The 16,032-nt window shown below is 51.1% G+C and overlaps 2 protein-coding genes across 2 annotated transcripts; both read right to left on the bottom strand.

The window, feature by feature from the left end:
• Nucleotides 1–584: 584 nt before the first annotated feature.
• mfhas1 (multifunctional ROCO family signaling regulator 1) lies at nucleotides 585–12,657 on the bottom strand. The gene is made up of 3 exons (XM_040169816.2): nucleotides 8,686–12,657; nucleotides 2,753–2,949; nucleotides 585–2,470 (listed from the first exon to the last, which is right to left on the bottom strand). Exons 1-2 carry the CDS (start codon nucleotides 11,654–11,656, stop codon nucleotides 2,819–2,821), a joined length of 3,102 nt encoding a protein of 1,033 aa, XP_040025750.2. The 5' UTR covers nucleotides 11,657–12,657; the 3' UTR covers nucleotides 585–2,470; nucleotides 2,753–2,818.
• A 599-nt stretch (nucleotides 12,658–13,256) lies between these two features.
• Nucleotides 13,257–15,922, bottom strand: ppp1r3b (protein phosphatase 1, regulatory subunit 3B). Its single transcript, XM_040169821.2, has 2 exons — nucleotides 15,713–15,922; nucleotides 13,257–14,731 (listed from the first exon to the last, which is right to left on the bottom strand). Exon 2 carries the CDS (start codon nucleotides 14,709–14,711, stop codon nucleotides 13,848–13,850), a length of 864 nt encoding a protein of 287 aa, XP_040025755.1. The 5' UTR covers nucleotides 14,712–14,731; nucleotides 15,713–15,922; the 3' UTR covers nucleotides 13,257–13,847.
• Between the last annotated feature and the right edge of the window lie 110 nt (nucleotides 15,923–16,032).

Genomic DNA, 16,032 nt, shown 5'->3' on the forward strand with positions numbered 1-16,032 from the left:
GTGGTTTTATTTGACTGTGGTTTTATCTGACGGTGGTTTTATCTGACGGTGGTTTTATCTGACGGTGGTTTTATCTGACGGTGTTTATATCTGACGGTGGTTTTATCTGATGGTGGTTTTATCTGATGGTGTTTATATCTGACGGTGGTTTTATCTGACGGTGGTTTTATCTGACGGTGTTTATATCTGACGGTGTTTATATCTGACGGTGGTTTTATCTGACGGTGTTTATATCTGACGGTGGTTTTATCTGATGGTGTTTATATCTGACGGTGGTTTTATCTGATGGTGGTTTTATCTGATGGTGTTTATATCTGACGGTGTTTATATCTGACGGTGGTTTTATTTGACTGTGGTTTTATCTGACGGTGGTTTCACACGGAAGAGGTCCGGCTGACGGGGGTCGATGGTTTTACTGGTCTGGCCCACATGAGATCAAAGTGGACAGTATGCGGCCCGCTACCTGACATGAGTTTGACATCTCTGACTTAGACAATTGATCAATGAACCGAGGAAAGAATAATAATAACAATAACAATCAGCTGTTGATGACCTCAGAGATAATAAACCAATCAGAGCTCAGGTACTAAAGCAGTAGTTGTTTATTTGGTTTACTTCCTGTTGTTCTGTGACACCTCAGATCAGCTGATTGTCCAGTAAACACTGTAGATAATGTCAACATACAAAAATAAAGATATTATTTATACGTGAAAAAACACCCACACGTGATTTGAAGTAAAACAAATTGTGAATCTTCTGAATATTCATCCCATGCTGATCTTCTTCTCCTCTTCCTCCATTTTGTCACGTAGTTTAGCTCAGCCTGCAGTCAGTTTTTTTTATAAAGTAACGTTACCAAGTTATGACAAAAATATATATATTTAACTAACAGTGGGAAATATTAAAAGAAATTAATAAATATGGCGAAGTGTTTGATTTATTTAATTAATTCCTTTTGCCTTTTGATTTTTTTTAAATTAATATTAAATTGAAAATAAAATCAAGGTACTTTTGTAAATATAGGTACCTACCTATATCTCGGCGTAAATGTTGTACTTTTTAATCACCTAATAAATTGTGATTTCTTCATTAAATCTTTAAAGTAACAAACATTCAAAATTATAATATATATGTATTATTCTACATTGTGAGTACTTTTACCTTTGGCATTTTCAATGCATTTCAATGCTGATACTTTGGTACTGAAGTACGACTTTGAATGCAGGATACTTGTAGGACAGTATTTATGAACTGGTATTAGTAGTCTTGGCCTTCCATATTTCTTACATTTATTAAATGCTCCCTGATCAGTCCGATATACATAATAATACAATCAATATCATCAATAAGTCTTAATGATCTTTAAATCGACCTCATGATTATTTTACATCACATTCGCTGTAGAGATGAATTATTAAAATGTTCCGATATGACGTGTTGGCCACAGAACCATCTGTTTTCAGTGTTTATGCTAAGCTAATCTACCTTAGCTAAGATCAGAGGAAGCTGAACTCACGCCGGTGACGCTCAGGGGAAAAGAAGAAGAGACACAGCTTGAGATTATCTTCAGATATATATTCACATGTTCATATTCACACGTGTAAATCTTCTTCTCATCTTCATCGGCTCAAACGTGCCAGAAAAAATCCGACATGAGACTGAGAGATAAGATAAAAAGATGAATTTACGCTTTGTGCTCATGGAAGTCCTCTAGAAGAGTCCAAGCTCCTCTAGAATAGTCCACGCTCCTCATGAAGATCCAAGCTCCTCATGAAGAGTCCGAGGTCCTCTAGAAGAGTCCAAGGGTCTCATGAAGAGTCCAAGCTCCTCCTGAAGATCCAAGATCCTCATGAAGAGTCCAAGATCCTTTAGAAGAGTCCAAGCTCCTCCTGAAGATCAAAGATCCTCTAGAAGAGTCCAAGCTCCTCTAGAATAGTCCACGCTCCTCATGAAGATCCAAGCTCCTCATGAAGAGTCCGAGGTCCTCTAGAAGAGTCCAAGGGTCTCATGAAGAGTCCAAGCTCCTCCTGAAGATCCAAGATCCTCATGAAGAGTCCAAGATCCTTTAGAAGAGTCCAAGCTCCTCCTGAAGATCAAAGATCCTTTAGAAGAGTCCAAGCTCCTCATGAAAGTCCAAGCTCCTCATGAAGAGTCCAAGGGTCTCATGAAGAGTACAAGCTCCTCATGAAGATCCAAGCTCCTCATGAAGCGTCCAAGGGTCTCATGAAGAGTCCAAGCTCCTCATGAATAGTCCAAGGGTCTCATGAAGAGTCCAAGCTCCTCATGAAGAGTCCAAGTTCCTCCTGAAGATCCAAGATACTCATGAAGAGTCCAAGATCCTCATGAAGAGTCCAAGCTCCTCCTGAAGATCAAAGATCCTTTAGAAGAGTCCAAGCTCCTCATGAAAGTCCAAGCTCCTCATGAAGCGTCCAAGCTCCTCATGAAGAGTCCACGGTCCTCTTGAAGAGATCTGCAACACAAACACACACGTCACCTACACACAGACACACAAACAACACTTACATACGCACACGTTACAAACACAGAAACACACACGTGACCTACACACAAGCACACTTATCAACACGTCATTGATAAACCCTGTATAGTATATTACTTATTTGTGAAGGGAAATCCTTGTCTCTGATTGGCTGCTGCTCTAACATGTGATCAGCTCGCACTCCCTCCGTTATAAGAGCAGGGAGAAGAATGTAGTTTGAGACAAACGAAAGTGAAGAGACGATGTACGTACATGTGAGGCAGTGAGATCCAGTGTGATGGGGGCTTGATGCAGGCTGTGGGGGGCAGGGGGGTCAGATCACTTGAGACAGGGGCTGACCACGGTGGGGGTGGGCGGGTAGACCAGCACCACGTCAACCCGCTCCGTGCCGTTCTTTGGACAGACGATCTCGGTCAGACCTTCAGGCCTCGGCTGACTCAGCAGCTCACCTAAAACAGGAAGTCAGACAGGAAGTTACACAGTCATTTAAAGCTCATCTTGACCCATCCACGATCATAACTACACGGTCAGTGAATCCTGTTGCAGAGACGAGAACATTTGGTGCTATTAACTGCACTCCGCTTCTTTAAGTCCTATTGATCGGATCGATCCCAGTTTGTGCTTGTAAACGGTGAATCAACAATGACCACCAATGTTGGTCACGGAGTCCCACAAGGTTCTGTACTTGGACCGATTTTATTGACCCTCTATATGCTTCCTCTGGGCGAGACCGACCAGCTAGTTAGACTTCAAGAATGTCTTGTGTCATGTCCTTCAACTCTCACATAAAGAAGACTTCAAGGACCGCCTATTTTCATCTACGTAACATATCAAAAATCAGGAACTTCCTGTCTCACAGTGATGCAGAAAAATGAGTTCATGCGTTTGTCACTTCCAGACTGGACTACTGTAATTCTTTGTTATCAGGCTGCTCTTGTAAATCTCTCAAGCCTCTCCAGTTGATTCAGAATGCTGCAGCACGTGTATTAACAAGAACTAAGACAAGGGATCATATCACTCCTGTATTAACTTCTCTGCACTGGCTCCCTGTTAAATGAAGAATAGATTTTAAGGTACTTCTCCTCACCTACAAGGCACTTGCTGGTGAGGCACCGTCGTATCTTAAAGAGCTTGTAACACCTTATTGCCCTACAAGGCAGCTGCGCTCCATAGATGCTGGGTTACTTGTTGTTCCTATGGTTTTAAAAAGGAGGCTGGGGGCCAGAGCCTTCAGTTATCAAGCTCCTCTTCTGTGGAACCAGGTTCCACTTTCAGTCCGGGGGGCAGATTCGGTCAGCTCTTTTAAAGTAAAACTTAAAACGTTCCTCTTTGATTGTGCCTATAGTTAGGGCTGGCTCAGGTTAGTCCGGACCAGCCCTTAGTTAAGCTGCTATGGGCTTAGACTGCTGGGGGAATTCTTAGGACACACCAAGCTCCTCTCTCACGCTCTCGTTCTACAATAACTCACGTTTTATTAATGCACATCACTAATTCAGCTTCTTTCCGGGAGTTTGTTGTGTTTTCTCCCCTAGCAGGTTTCCATGGATCATGGTTCTATCTGGACCCTGGTCCTGACACCTGCCGTGGCCCTGCTGCTGCCATCATCATGATTACTATTACGGTCATCGTAAACCAACATTACCTTCTCCTAAAGTCTCTGTGCTCGCCCTCCCACAGGCTTCTGTGGATGGTGGTTCTATCTGATGGTGGTTCTATGTGAAGGTGGTTCTATCTGAAGGTGGTTCTATCTGATGGTGGTTCTATGTGAAGGTGGTTCTGTGTGATGGTGGTTCTGTGTGATGGTGGTTCTATCTGATGGTGGTTCTGTGGATGGTGGTTCTGTGTGATGGTGGTTCTGTGTGATGGTGGTTCTATCTGATGGTGGTTCTATGTGAAGGTGGTTCTGTGTGATGGTGGTTCTGTGTGATGGTGGTTCTATCTGATGGTGGTTCTGTGGATGGTGGTTCTGTGTGATGGTGGTTCTGTGTGATGGTGGTTCTATGGATGGTGGTTCTGTGGATGGTGGTTCTGTGTGATGGTGGTTCTATCTGATGGTGGTTCTATGTGAAGGTGGTTCTGTGTGATGGTGGTTCTATCTGATGGTGGTTCTGTGGATGGTGGTTCTGTGTGATGGTGGTTCTGTGTGATGGTGGTTCTATGGGATGGTGGTTCTGTGTGATGGTGGTTCTATGGATGGTGGTTCTGTGGATGGTGGTTCTGTGTGATGGTGGTTCTGTGTGATGGTGGTTCTATCTGATGGTGGTTCTATGTGAAGGTGGTTCTATCTGATGGTGGTTATATCTGATGGTGGTTCTATGTGAAGGTGGTTCTGTGTGATGGTGGTTCTGTGTGATGGTGGTTCTATCTGATGGTGGTTCTGTGTATGGTGGTTCTGTGTGATGGTGGTTCTATCTGATGGTGGTTCTATGTGATGGTGGTTCTGTGGATGGTGGTTCTGTGTGATGGTGGTTCTATGTGATTGTGGTTGTATGTGATGGTGGTTCTATGTGATGGTGGTTGTATCTCATGGTGGTTCTATCTGATGGTGGTTCTGTGTGATGGTGGTTCTATGTGACGGTGGTTGTATGTGACGGTGGTTCTGTGTGACGGTGGTTCTGTGTGATGGTGGTTCTATGTGATGGTGGTTGTATGTGATGGTGGTTCTATGTGATGGTGGTTCTATGTGATGGTGGTTCTATCTGATGGTGGTTCTGTGTGATGGTGGTTCTATGTGATGGTGGTTGTATGTGACGGTGGTTCTGTGTGATGGTGGTTCTATGTGATGGTGGTTCTATGTGATGGTGGTTGTCTTGTGTACTCACAGTTATTTGAATAATTTCTCTTATATGAATTGAATGTATCGTTCATCTTCTACATTGTTCATTCTGTCCTCATCACATCATCGTAGTCTGTCCATCAGGAGACGGATCCTCTGACGTTCTCACTGAGGTTTCTTCTCTTTTCTCCCCATGAAGGGTTCTCATTGTTGGGGGGTTCCTGTGCTGATGTGAGGGTTTGGGGACAGAGGATGTTGCATTGTACGGACTGTAAATCCCTGAGAGCCGTACTAAATAAAACGAATTGAATGATCATAACAGCAGTTTACAGATGAGTCTCTGACTGATGAACTACAATAAGTATCTATATATCTCATCTTTGTTATTACACAATATTTACCAACCTACTGGTATTACGCTGAGCAGCGCAGCCTCAGACCTTCTTGTGGTATAAAGTTTAGATTTAAGGAGTTAAATGAGTTTCACGGTAAACCAACAAGATGAGGAGCAGCTTTGTTCTTAACCTCGTAAATAAAGCAGCACTTCACCATTAAGCGTATTGATCCTGCTGCGGTGACGGAGGAGTCACACATCAACCCCCCCCAGGTAGAAGAATCCTCCACATTCCTGCAGGAACTCGCATCCATAAAAGGACAAAGTCACAGCGCAGACAGATGACATCACTTCCTGTTCCACTGTGACCCTCAAGACGTTTAAAGACGTTTGGACATTTAAGAATACTCGATGCTTCATTTACAGACCAGTGGCAAAACATCACAGCAAACAGCTGGATTAAGGTCACCAGATACCATCAGGTCACCGTGGCAACGGGTAACAGACGACTCAAATGGACTTTCTGGATCTCACATCTGGATCCATGTTCCTCATCAGCCTCCGAACTCGTGTGTTTGTTCCTGTGACAATTTGAAACACTCGAGTCTCGTCTTCCTGCCGTCAAACCACCGCGATGTCACATCTTCATCGTCACATGACCACACAGTCCACCAGGTCCACGCAGAACCAAAGATCATCATGTGGGACCTGAAATCAGCTTATGGTCTAATCCCCCTCAGAGAAGCTGCTCCCATGATGCACTGGGCTGCAGAGGGTTGGACTCATTGTCCCAGAATACCTTCATATGTCTGAAGTAGATGGAATCATGTCTAATGAGTCAGAGCAGCTTTAAAGCTCTTTCCTTCTACAATGTGAGACATTTGAGACTCGCTGACCTTCAGGTCACAACACAGCTTTTCTCCACAATTAGTCCTCACACACACACACACACACACACACACACACACACACGATTCTCTTGAATAATCAGTTAAACTAAAGTGGCGTTTCTCCTCAGTTTCCTTGTGACGGATCATTTAGTTCCACATTCTTCTAAATACCACATTTTATCTGAGTGGAAGTTTCACCACTAAAAACTCAGACAGACAGACAGACAGACAGACAGACAGACAGACAGACAGACGTCAACATCTGGGGTGCAACACTCACATCATTCGAAGAAGTAAACACACTTTGTGTCTGTTGGTTTCTGCATAAATGTTTTAAACTACAGACATTGAGCTTCATTAATATCTTTTACTAACACGATTAACTAACAAGCTCGTTTCCTAGCTGGTGGTAATTAGTGGTTCTTGGGACTTTGACACGTCCAGAGGGAATAAAATATTGAAGTTAAAAAACTATAATAATCTAACTAAATAAATGAATATAAAGCATTTGTTTTCAAATGGACTTAATCCATTAAATCAGCTGGTTTGACTCTCGACCTGAATCCACAGGAAGTGGCGCTGTTCCTCTTCTTCTTCTACTGCAGAATAAACTGCTTCTGTGAGTTTAATCCCCGTTTAATCCGTTAATCTGATTAAAGATCAACGAGTGGAGCTGAGTTTAGAGGAGAGAGAAAGTGCTGCGACTCCAAACACACAATATACACACGTGTACACGTGTCGTCGTGTATGTTTAAACAAATACACACAAAGAAGAATGTATTCATTGTCATCAAAGGTGGAAGAAGTAGAACCGTGTAGAAATATAAAAGTATGAGCATGAAATTAAACTGAATAACAACGGTAATTGTGTTTTGTGCCAATACAGGCGTTTTATTTTGAAGGAGTCTTTAAACATGAAGTTGTTCCTCTAAAGGTCACCGCATGTTTGTGCGTCTTTACGTGTCGACGCACTCGTTTCCCTTCCTGGTTGTAAGGTCGGCCTGCTGCGTCTCTGACAACGCAGAAGCATAAACTAGTCTTTATTCTCGATGGAATCTGTGTTTATCTCATCACTTCCTCTCCACCTTCATCATCTCCACCTTTATCCTCATCTTCATGGGAGGAAACTTGGTGACTGACAGCAGGAAGTGTCCATCTTGCTGCAGGCAGGAGTTTCTCTGCGTCTACTATTTATTTTGCATTGATAGTGTTTGAGTCCAGCCCCCCGGAGCCCCGTGAAGCCCCCCGGAGCCCCGTGGAGCCCCCCGGAGCCCCGTGGAGCCCTGTGGAGCCCCGTGGAGCCCCCCGGAGCCCCGTGGAGCCCCGTGGAGCCCCCCGGAGCCCCGTGGAGCCCCGTGGAGCCCCGTGGAGCCCCGTGGAGCCCCCCGGAGCCCCGTGGAGCCCCGTGGAGCCCCGTGGAGCCCCGTGGAGCCCCCCGGAGCCCCGTGGAGCCCCCCGGAGCCCCGTGGAGCCCTGTGGAGCCCCGTGGAGCCCCGTGGAGCCCCCCGGAGCCCCCCGGAGCCCCGTGGAGCCCTGTGTGCACGATGAGCACGATGTCCACGATGTGCTGATGGGTGATTATTATTTTTTCATCTTCAGGAATAAAGGTCTGCAGAGAAAACTCTTGTTTTGGAATTTTAAAAAGCTGGAAACGGACGGAAAGATCTGCACCTTTTGATCGCCGTTGGTTCATTAAAACCTTCTTACCAACTGTTTATTTATTGATGATTATCAGTTTAATCCACAATAACAAGTGTTGTTTAAAAGCAGCAACTGCAGAGAGGAAGAGAAACGAGTTTCATCGTCCTCGTCTTGCTCTGCGTCTGAGGGCCGACACCACACTATAGCTGGTTAGCTTAGCCTAGCATTAAATAAATATTATTATCAAACTAATTATTGTAATTATGATGATCAGTTGTATCATCACAGTAACTATTATGATTATGATGACTTATCTTATAGATTGAACAGAATAAAACTGTCTTTAAGTTTGCAGCGATGACATCATCTCACAGATAAACATGACGACCTCACAGGAAGTTTCATTGTCATTTTTCTGAAAATCAAATCTGTAAAAGGATCTACTGACATGCGTGACATGCGTGACATGCGTGACATGCGTGACCTGCCCTCATGCGTGTAGCAGTATGTAAACACACAGAATGGCGGCTCATGGCGGGCTCACCTGGGAAGGCGTGCGGGCTGGAGGCGCCTCTCCTCAGGCACCTGGAGCAGAGCACGTGCACCGAGTAGTGGAGGCCCGGCCACTCCCCCAGCAGCGCGTTCAGCTCCTCCACCAGCGGCGTGACGGCCTGCCACGCCGTCCACATGTTGGGCAGCGAGGCGCGGCTGGCGATGGACAGGGTCTCCGGCCGCGCCGCCCCCCCCCCGGCGGGCCGGTGGCTGACCACCACGGGCACTTTTCCCCGGTGGGCCGAGATCTGCCGCCGGCCGTCCGACCGCTGCACCACGTGGCCGTTTATCCGCACGCCGAAGCGGGCGAACAGCCCGGGGGGGAACAGGAAGGGGAAGCTGTAGCGGATGTGCAGCTGCTCCACGGAGAAGAAGGGGCACGGGGGCAGCGGCGAGGAGGAGGCCTCCGCCCGCACCTCCTCCTCCTCCTCCTCGCCGTTCACGTAGCTGGGGAACTTGTACAGCGCCGCGGCGCAGTGGGGCGGGCGGCTGCGTGGCTTGTTGACGCAGTAGCAGATCCCCATCTTCTCCAGCAGCTCCATGATGAGGCGCAGGTCCTGCTGGGTCTGGATGAGCGGCCGCAGGAGCAGGCGGATCACGTTGGCGGGCAACAGGCCGTGTTGGAGGAAGCCCTCCACGTGGTGCTGCAGGTGGGTCACCCTGAGGGTCTCTCCCGTCTCGTCCTCGATCACCAGACTCACCCTGGCCCGGCCCCCCCGGCCCCCTTCTGAGAGGAGCCTGTCCAGCAGCGACGACTCGTCCCTCTGGAAGAAGACGTTGAGAATGGCGATGAATCGCGGCAGGTTGTGAAACACGTACTCCTTCAGGGTGGGGGAGTCCTCGAAGTAGAGCAGCTTCCCGCTCTCGTGCAGGTAGGACAGGGCGCTCTGCAGCCGGTCCTCCGTCAGCCCCGCCTGCAGGCCCAGACGGGCCGAGTCCCACCACGACAGCCACAGCGCTTTGGGTTTGAAGTGCAGCTCCTCCAGCACCTGCCAGGACTTGGGCAGCACGCGGTGGAGGTTGGGGAAGATGTCCCTGTGGTCCGCGATGGACATGAGCTTCTCCCTCAGCCGCTGGATGTTCCTCTGGCTCTCCGAGCAGCTGACGCTCAGCACGGGCGACAGGATCTGCAGCCGGTGGTTCAGCATGTACTGCAGCTGCGATTTCCTCCGCCGAAGGTTCCGGTCGGAGACGCCATAGAAGAGGACGTGGGGGCTGGAGGAGCGCAGGTTGAAGCCCTGCTCCAGTGCCTGGTCCACCTGCAGAGCCTGACTCCTCAGGACCTGGATGTCCCTCTTCTCCTGCAGCCCGATCTGCCTGTGAATGTCCAGGCTCTTCTCCTCCGCCTCCACTCCCCCGCACAGGTCTGCGTGCGTCCCCACCAGGCACACAACGGCGTCGGGCACTTTAGCACCAAGGAGGCGGAGGAAATACCCGACGCGGGCGTAGAAGTTTCTGGGCGAGTAGGTTTTCAGGTTGACCACGAGGACGTAGAGGGCCCCGGGGGAGAGGAAGAAGGGGTTGATGAGGTCATAGTTCTGCTTCCCTGAAAGGTCGAACACCAGAAAGGTGAGGCAGCGCTCGGCGTCCGCCACCCAGTCGGTGACCTCGATCCCTCCGCTCCCCTGGAGGCCGCCAGCGCCCGTCGGCCGCCTCGCCACGCTCAGCCTCAGGCGGGTCTTCCCGGCGTCGCTCGCGCCCATCAGGACCAACTTGAGGCGCGGTTTGACGGCGAGCTGCAGCTGAGCCAGCTCCTTCTGGTAGGCCGCGATGTACGGGATGCCCTTCATGCAGACCTCGTAGGGGGGCTGGATGAGAGGGTTGTCCTTCACTTTCCAGATGTTCACCCTGGACAGCTTCCCAAAGTTATCGGGGAGAATGGCGATTTGGTTTCCCTGCAGCACAAGCTCCTCCAGCTTCTCCAGCTCCACGATGGAGTCAGGCAGGTACGTGATGTTGTTGTTGTCCAGCCAAAGGTTGGCCAGCTTCAGCAGCTGCCCGACCTGCTCCGGGATGTGGGTCAGTTTGTTCCTGCTCAGGTAAATCTCCTCCAGCCCCGTGATACAGAAGAGGACCTGAGGGAAGTCCTCAAACTCGTTGGAGGACAGATTGAGCATTTTCAGTCTCTGCATGCGTCCGAAAGCGGCGGGCAGCGCTGACAGCTCGTTCCCGTCCAGCATCAGGCTCTCCAGGTGGTGCAGGTGACAGAAGGAGTCCGGCAGCGCTGACACGTGAAGGCTGCTGAGCCACAGGATCTTGAGGGACCGCAGCTTCATGATGTCGGCCGGCAGCTCCTGGAACTTGTTCCCGGAGCAGTCCAGCTCCTCCAGCTCGCCGAGGGCCAGGATCTCAGCGGGGAAGCGGTTCAGCTTGTTGTGATCCACGTCCAGCGTCCGCAGCTTGGCGAGGGCGGAGAAGGACCCGGGGAGGTCGCGCAGGTCGTTGAAGCTGAGGTCGAGCTCCTCCAGAGCCTGAAGACCTCCGATCTGAGCCGGCAGACTCTGGATTTTGTTGTGACTGACGCAGAGCTTCTTCAGCTCCCTCAGCTGGCCCACGCCTTCAGAGAGGCTTCGCAGGACGTTGTGGCTCACGTCCAGCTCCACCAGGCGCACCAGCTCCAGCACCACCCGGGGCACAGTGGAGAACTTGTTCCTGCGGAGCACCAGGACCCGCAGGCCGTTGAGGCTGGATCCCAGCCCGTCGGGCAGCTGCTGCAGAGAGTTGTTGCCCAGGTTGAGCGCCTCCACCTCGGATATGTCGTCGGGCAGAACGATCTGGTTGTCTTTGGAGCAGAGCGTCAGCTGGCGCAGGTTGCTGCGCAGCTTCCTGGAGCGCAGGGCGGCATCCCTCCACAGCCGCGCCGTCTTCACGTCGCTCTCCTTCTCCTCCGGGGCGTAGCAGCCGGAGCCCCCCTCCTCCTCCGCCTCCTCCTCCGCCTCCTTGTTATCATGGAGAGTCTTCATGGAGAGCGAGCGGGCGGCCGGGCGGACGGCGAGTCCTCCGCCGCGCAGGGGACACAACGCGGGGCGCGTCCGGGGATCGGGACACTCTTCGACGGCAGCGGGAGCAGCGTGTGCGGCGCCGGAGGCATCGTCACCGCCGCGCGACGCGCGACGACGCCAGAACAACGCGCGTTACAGCCGCGGGTTCGATCCCCGCTGCGGGGCGCGGGGGCGCGCGCCCGGCGCCTCCCTCGCGCGCGTCCACATCGTCCTCCGGAGCTCCGGTCGTCTGTCGGCGTGTCGGCGCGGCGCGTCCCGGGCCGAAGGCTCTCTTCCTGGGAGCGGCGAGAGGAAGTGAGGCGGCCGCTGCTCACTGCGTCAGATCGGAGAGCCCTCCTCCTCCGTTACTCCTCCCCCTCCTCCTCTTCCTCCTTCTCCTCTCCCTCCGTTACTCCTCCCCCTCCTCCTCTTCCTCCTTCTCCTCCTCCGTTACTCCTCCCCCTCCTCCTCCTCCCCCTCCTCCTCTTCCTCCTGCTCCTCCTCCGTTACTCCTCCCCCTCCTCTTCCTGCTCCTCCTCCGTTACTCCTCCTCTTCCTCCTCCTCCTCCTGCTCCTCCTCCGTTACTCCTCCCCCTCCTCCTCTTCCTCCTTCTCCTCCTCCGTTACTCCTCCCCCTCCTCCTCTTCCTCCTTCTCCTCCTCCGTTACTCCTCCCCCTCCTCCTTCTCCTCTCCCTCCGTTACTCCTCCCCCTGCTCCTCCTCCTCCCCCTCATGCTGAGGGGAGACTGAGGAAGAGGAGGAGGGGAAGATGTGCTTCGAATAAGCAGAAGTCGTTTGTTTCGCAGAGCAACGTTTCAATGAGAATCAAACGTTAGACTCGTGCACATGGACAGATCGGATTTAAGGGACACGTTAGGAAGACAGAAGACACAAGCACTTTGTCTCCATCTGCAGGACACAAACTGTGTGGTGGGTTAAACTTATTCCATCATCATGCAGCGAACTAAATAAAAGGTTAATAAAAATTTAACATCTTTTGAGTTTGGTTCAAGGAGACCGACGAGTACCTGAAGTACTTCAGGTACTACTGAGCAGTACTGACCACTAAGAAGTACTGTCCCAGGTGAGTGGATGACAACATACCAGTCTTCATACACGTCCCTGCTGTAGACCCAGGTCAGTCTGGCTCCCAGACGGGACCCGTTAGACCTGCAGGACCTTCACCTCCTCCTCTGTGAGGAGGTGAAATCCCCCGAGGAGGAGACATGAGATCCTTCACGAGCTAATCTATGATCGAGGTCTACCGGACGAGATTATATATATATATATATATATATATAAAGTAATACACACATAAAATAGACACACACACGAATCAATCTGTTGAATAAATAAACTTTTGCACAAGAGTCGAGCGAGACCAGGACCAGCAGCGGACCAGTTGACCCAGTTAACGTCTCATTGGTTCTACCTGTCTGACCAGAGGAAACTTCAGCTGCTTTGAGTTAATATTCAGTCATCGTTTTCTTAACATGAATAAAAACCTTAAAGCAAAACTATTAAATATTTCTTTGTACAGTTTCACATCAAACTTTGACCGACATTAAAAAAACAAGACAAGTTTAAAAAGTTTGACTTTATTGACTCATTTCTCCAGCGATGTGCATAGAAACATATTCAAGGACTCAGCAGCGTCTCTGTGGCTCAAACAAGGCGATAAAAAGGTGCAAGTTGAGGCTCCGCAGTGAAACATGGAAGAGCTTCATAAGAATTCAGATCAATAGCAGCTAAACAATCCTTTAAAAACAGCTCACTTTATTAGAATAGTAACTAACAGACGGTCTGAGGGTGGAACCGCGCTGTGATCAATTTATTCACATTAATGCTCACGATGAACAGACAACAAGAAAACGATTCTAAAGTTCTGACACTTGGTTAAGAAAAGAAGCTCAGGCAATTACCAAGTTCCCCCCTCCGGTGGACCCTCAGGTGGACCCTCAGGTGGACCCTCAGGTGGACCCTGGTTACTCCCCAGGAGACGCTCCACACGGAGCATGAAGCTACGGCTCGTCCACGTTCTGCATTCAAAATGTCAGTGGCAGAGCCACAGTTCCCAGTCGGACCTTCTGGGGCCACTTCCTGCTCAGTAGTACGCCCACTTCCTGCTCAGTAGTACGCCCACTTCCTGCTCAGTAGTACGCCCACTTCCTGCTCAGTAGTACGGCCCCGTGTTCTCGTGGCCCGCGTAGCTCGGCCAGTCGGGGAAGATCCCGTGTGAGCAGGTGGGGCTGCCGTATCTGTCAGAGTGGATCCCAAAGTCGAAGGAGTCCGCATGCCGCCTGGGGCCCCCCGGCCGGCTGCGCCTGGCCGAGGACCACACAATCCGGTAGTTGCCCCCCTGGCTGCCGCCCCCCTGGTTGCTGTCCCAGTACTCTCGCCCCCCCACCTGGTAGCAGACGGCAAACTCCACGTGCTCGTGAGGCCGCAGCCGCTCCGGCAGCGAGGCGCTGAAGGAGAAGGTGTCGCTGAAGGCCGTGGGGTACGAGTCCTTCACGTACTCGCAGACCACGTCCCGGTGGCTCCTCCAGCCGTCCGACGTCAGCCGCAGCTTCACAGACTTCTCGAAGGACACGTTTTTGACCTTGACGGTTCCCGCCAGAGCTTTCTCCTTCAGCACGCAGTGCTCCAGGCAGACAAAGTTCTCCTCCAGGCTCTGGCGGAAGCGCAGGTAGTCCGAGGAGGGCTGAGCGAAGTCCAGCACCAGCTGGTCTTCCTCGGCGGTGAGGGTAAGGGCGGAGCTCAGCATCTCCTGGATGTTCAGAGGGATGTCGATGGGGTCGTCGAACTGAGAGAAGACCTTCACCCTGGTCAGGGACAGACCTCGATGGTCAGCGAACGTCACCCGCTTGGCGGCCCGGCCAGAGTCTCTCCCGGGGGCTCGGGCCTCCTCGGGCGCCGTTGGCTCCTCGTGGGGGGAACGCCGCAGCCTCAGGCAGGAGCTGAAAGCCGGTTTGCGTGTTTTAGGAGACATCCTGTAGACAAACTGCTCCTTGGACAGGTACAGAGGTGGAGTCATGTTGGGGGGCCGGGGGGGCTCTGAAACACAGGAGACACGTGACTGATGACGAGATGATGTCTACTAAACCACAGCGGCGCTATGACATCAGAAGTCAGACGGTGTCGTAGATCTGCAGAAAAACACATGAATATCAATGAAATGTATCAACAACAATTCCTCATTTCTCCCCAGAGAGCTTCATGGGCACAGAAGCCTCCTTCAACCTGCTGAACATCTACAACCTGGACGGCCTTCTTCACAGGAAGGACTTCATGAGCTCCTCCTGTTCCTACAGCGAGGATCTGAATATCTGCTGCTCCGCCTTTATCATCAATACACCAGCTTCTCAACACCGAGGCTGCCTTTCCTCCATGTGCTCTTCTCCCTGCCGCTCCACCACATGGTCACCTCCACCACTGCAATGTGCACCTCCACCAGGAGCTCCACCTCTACTATGTGCACCACCCCTAATGCAATGTGCACCTCCACCAGGAGCTCCACCTCTACTATGTGCACCACCCCCAATGCAATGTGCCCCTCGTTTTTGAGCACCACCTCCTATAATAGCACCTCCACCATGTGGGTTGGTCGGCGGGTCGCCGTGTCCCACTCGGCTCGTGCAGCGGTGACCAGTGACTGAGTGACGTCACGGTGGGTGGGAGCTGCTGTGAATGACGACATGAAGCGTTAACGCGCTTTGAGTGGTCACGAGACCAGAGAAGCGCTACACAAGTACGGTCCATTCGCCCCGCCCCCTCCTCATGTCCCTTCCTCACATCTCCTCCTCTTCCTCCCTTTGGTTCCTTTCTGCTGCATCCGGTCCACGCCGTAACATCTAAACACTTCATAAAGTAGCAGAGGAACTTCTACGTCACTTCATCAGGCCGCACGCGACCCGGAGCACTCGGACTACCTCCCCCTCCTCTTCCTCCTCTTCCTCCCCACTACTTGCGGGGACTTTGTTTGCAGGACTTGAGCCCCCCTCCTCCCCTCACCTGGCCCGTTTCCCGCTCACTCACCTTCACCGTGTCGGCGTCATGGCGGTCTGGTCTTTGATCCGCGCTGCGTGCTCGCGAGCTCCTCGCTTTCTAATCTTCTCACACATGTTTGTCTCCCACACGGGGTTCACGTGAACAGCTGCACGTAAGCCAATGGGGGAGCAGGCTGAGGAGTGGGGGAGGGGCTTTAAGGGGGAGGGGCAGGAGAAGCCGGCCGTCTGTCAATCAGCTGTCTGTGAGAAGTACGGAGGCTCATTGGTGTCAAAGTAAATGCGATTTGTAGGATTATTCACAATTGATGTTTTATCATCGATTAAAATCTAAAAAGTAATTCAAATTAA

The sequence above is a fragment of the Gasterosteus aculeatus genome, chromosome 14, assembly GCF_964276395.1.
Source record: "Gasterosteus aculeatus chromosome 14, fGasAcu3.hap1.1, whole genome shotgun sequence".
NCBI lineage: Eukaryota > Metazoa > Chordata > Actinopteri > Perciformes > Gasterosteidae > Gasterosteus > Gasterosteus aculeatus.

Coding starts and splice junctions, on each gene's coding strand:
- ppp1r3b (XM_040169821.2), bottom strand. CDS start 14,711: ATGACTCCACCTCTGTACCTGTCCAAGGAGCAGTTTGTCTACAGGATG.
- mfhas1 (XM_040169816.2), bottom strand. CDS start 11,656: ATGAAGACTCTCCATGATAACAAGGAGGCGGAGGAGGAGGCGGAGGAG. Junction 2,950..8,685: donor CAGCCCGCACGCCTTCCCAG/GTGAGCCCGCCA, acceptor TTCCTGTTTTAG/GTGAGCTGCTGAGTCAGCCG.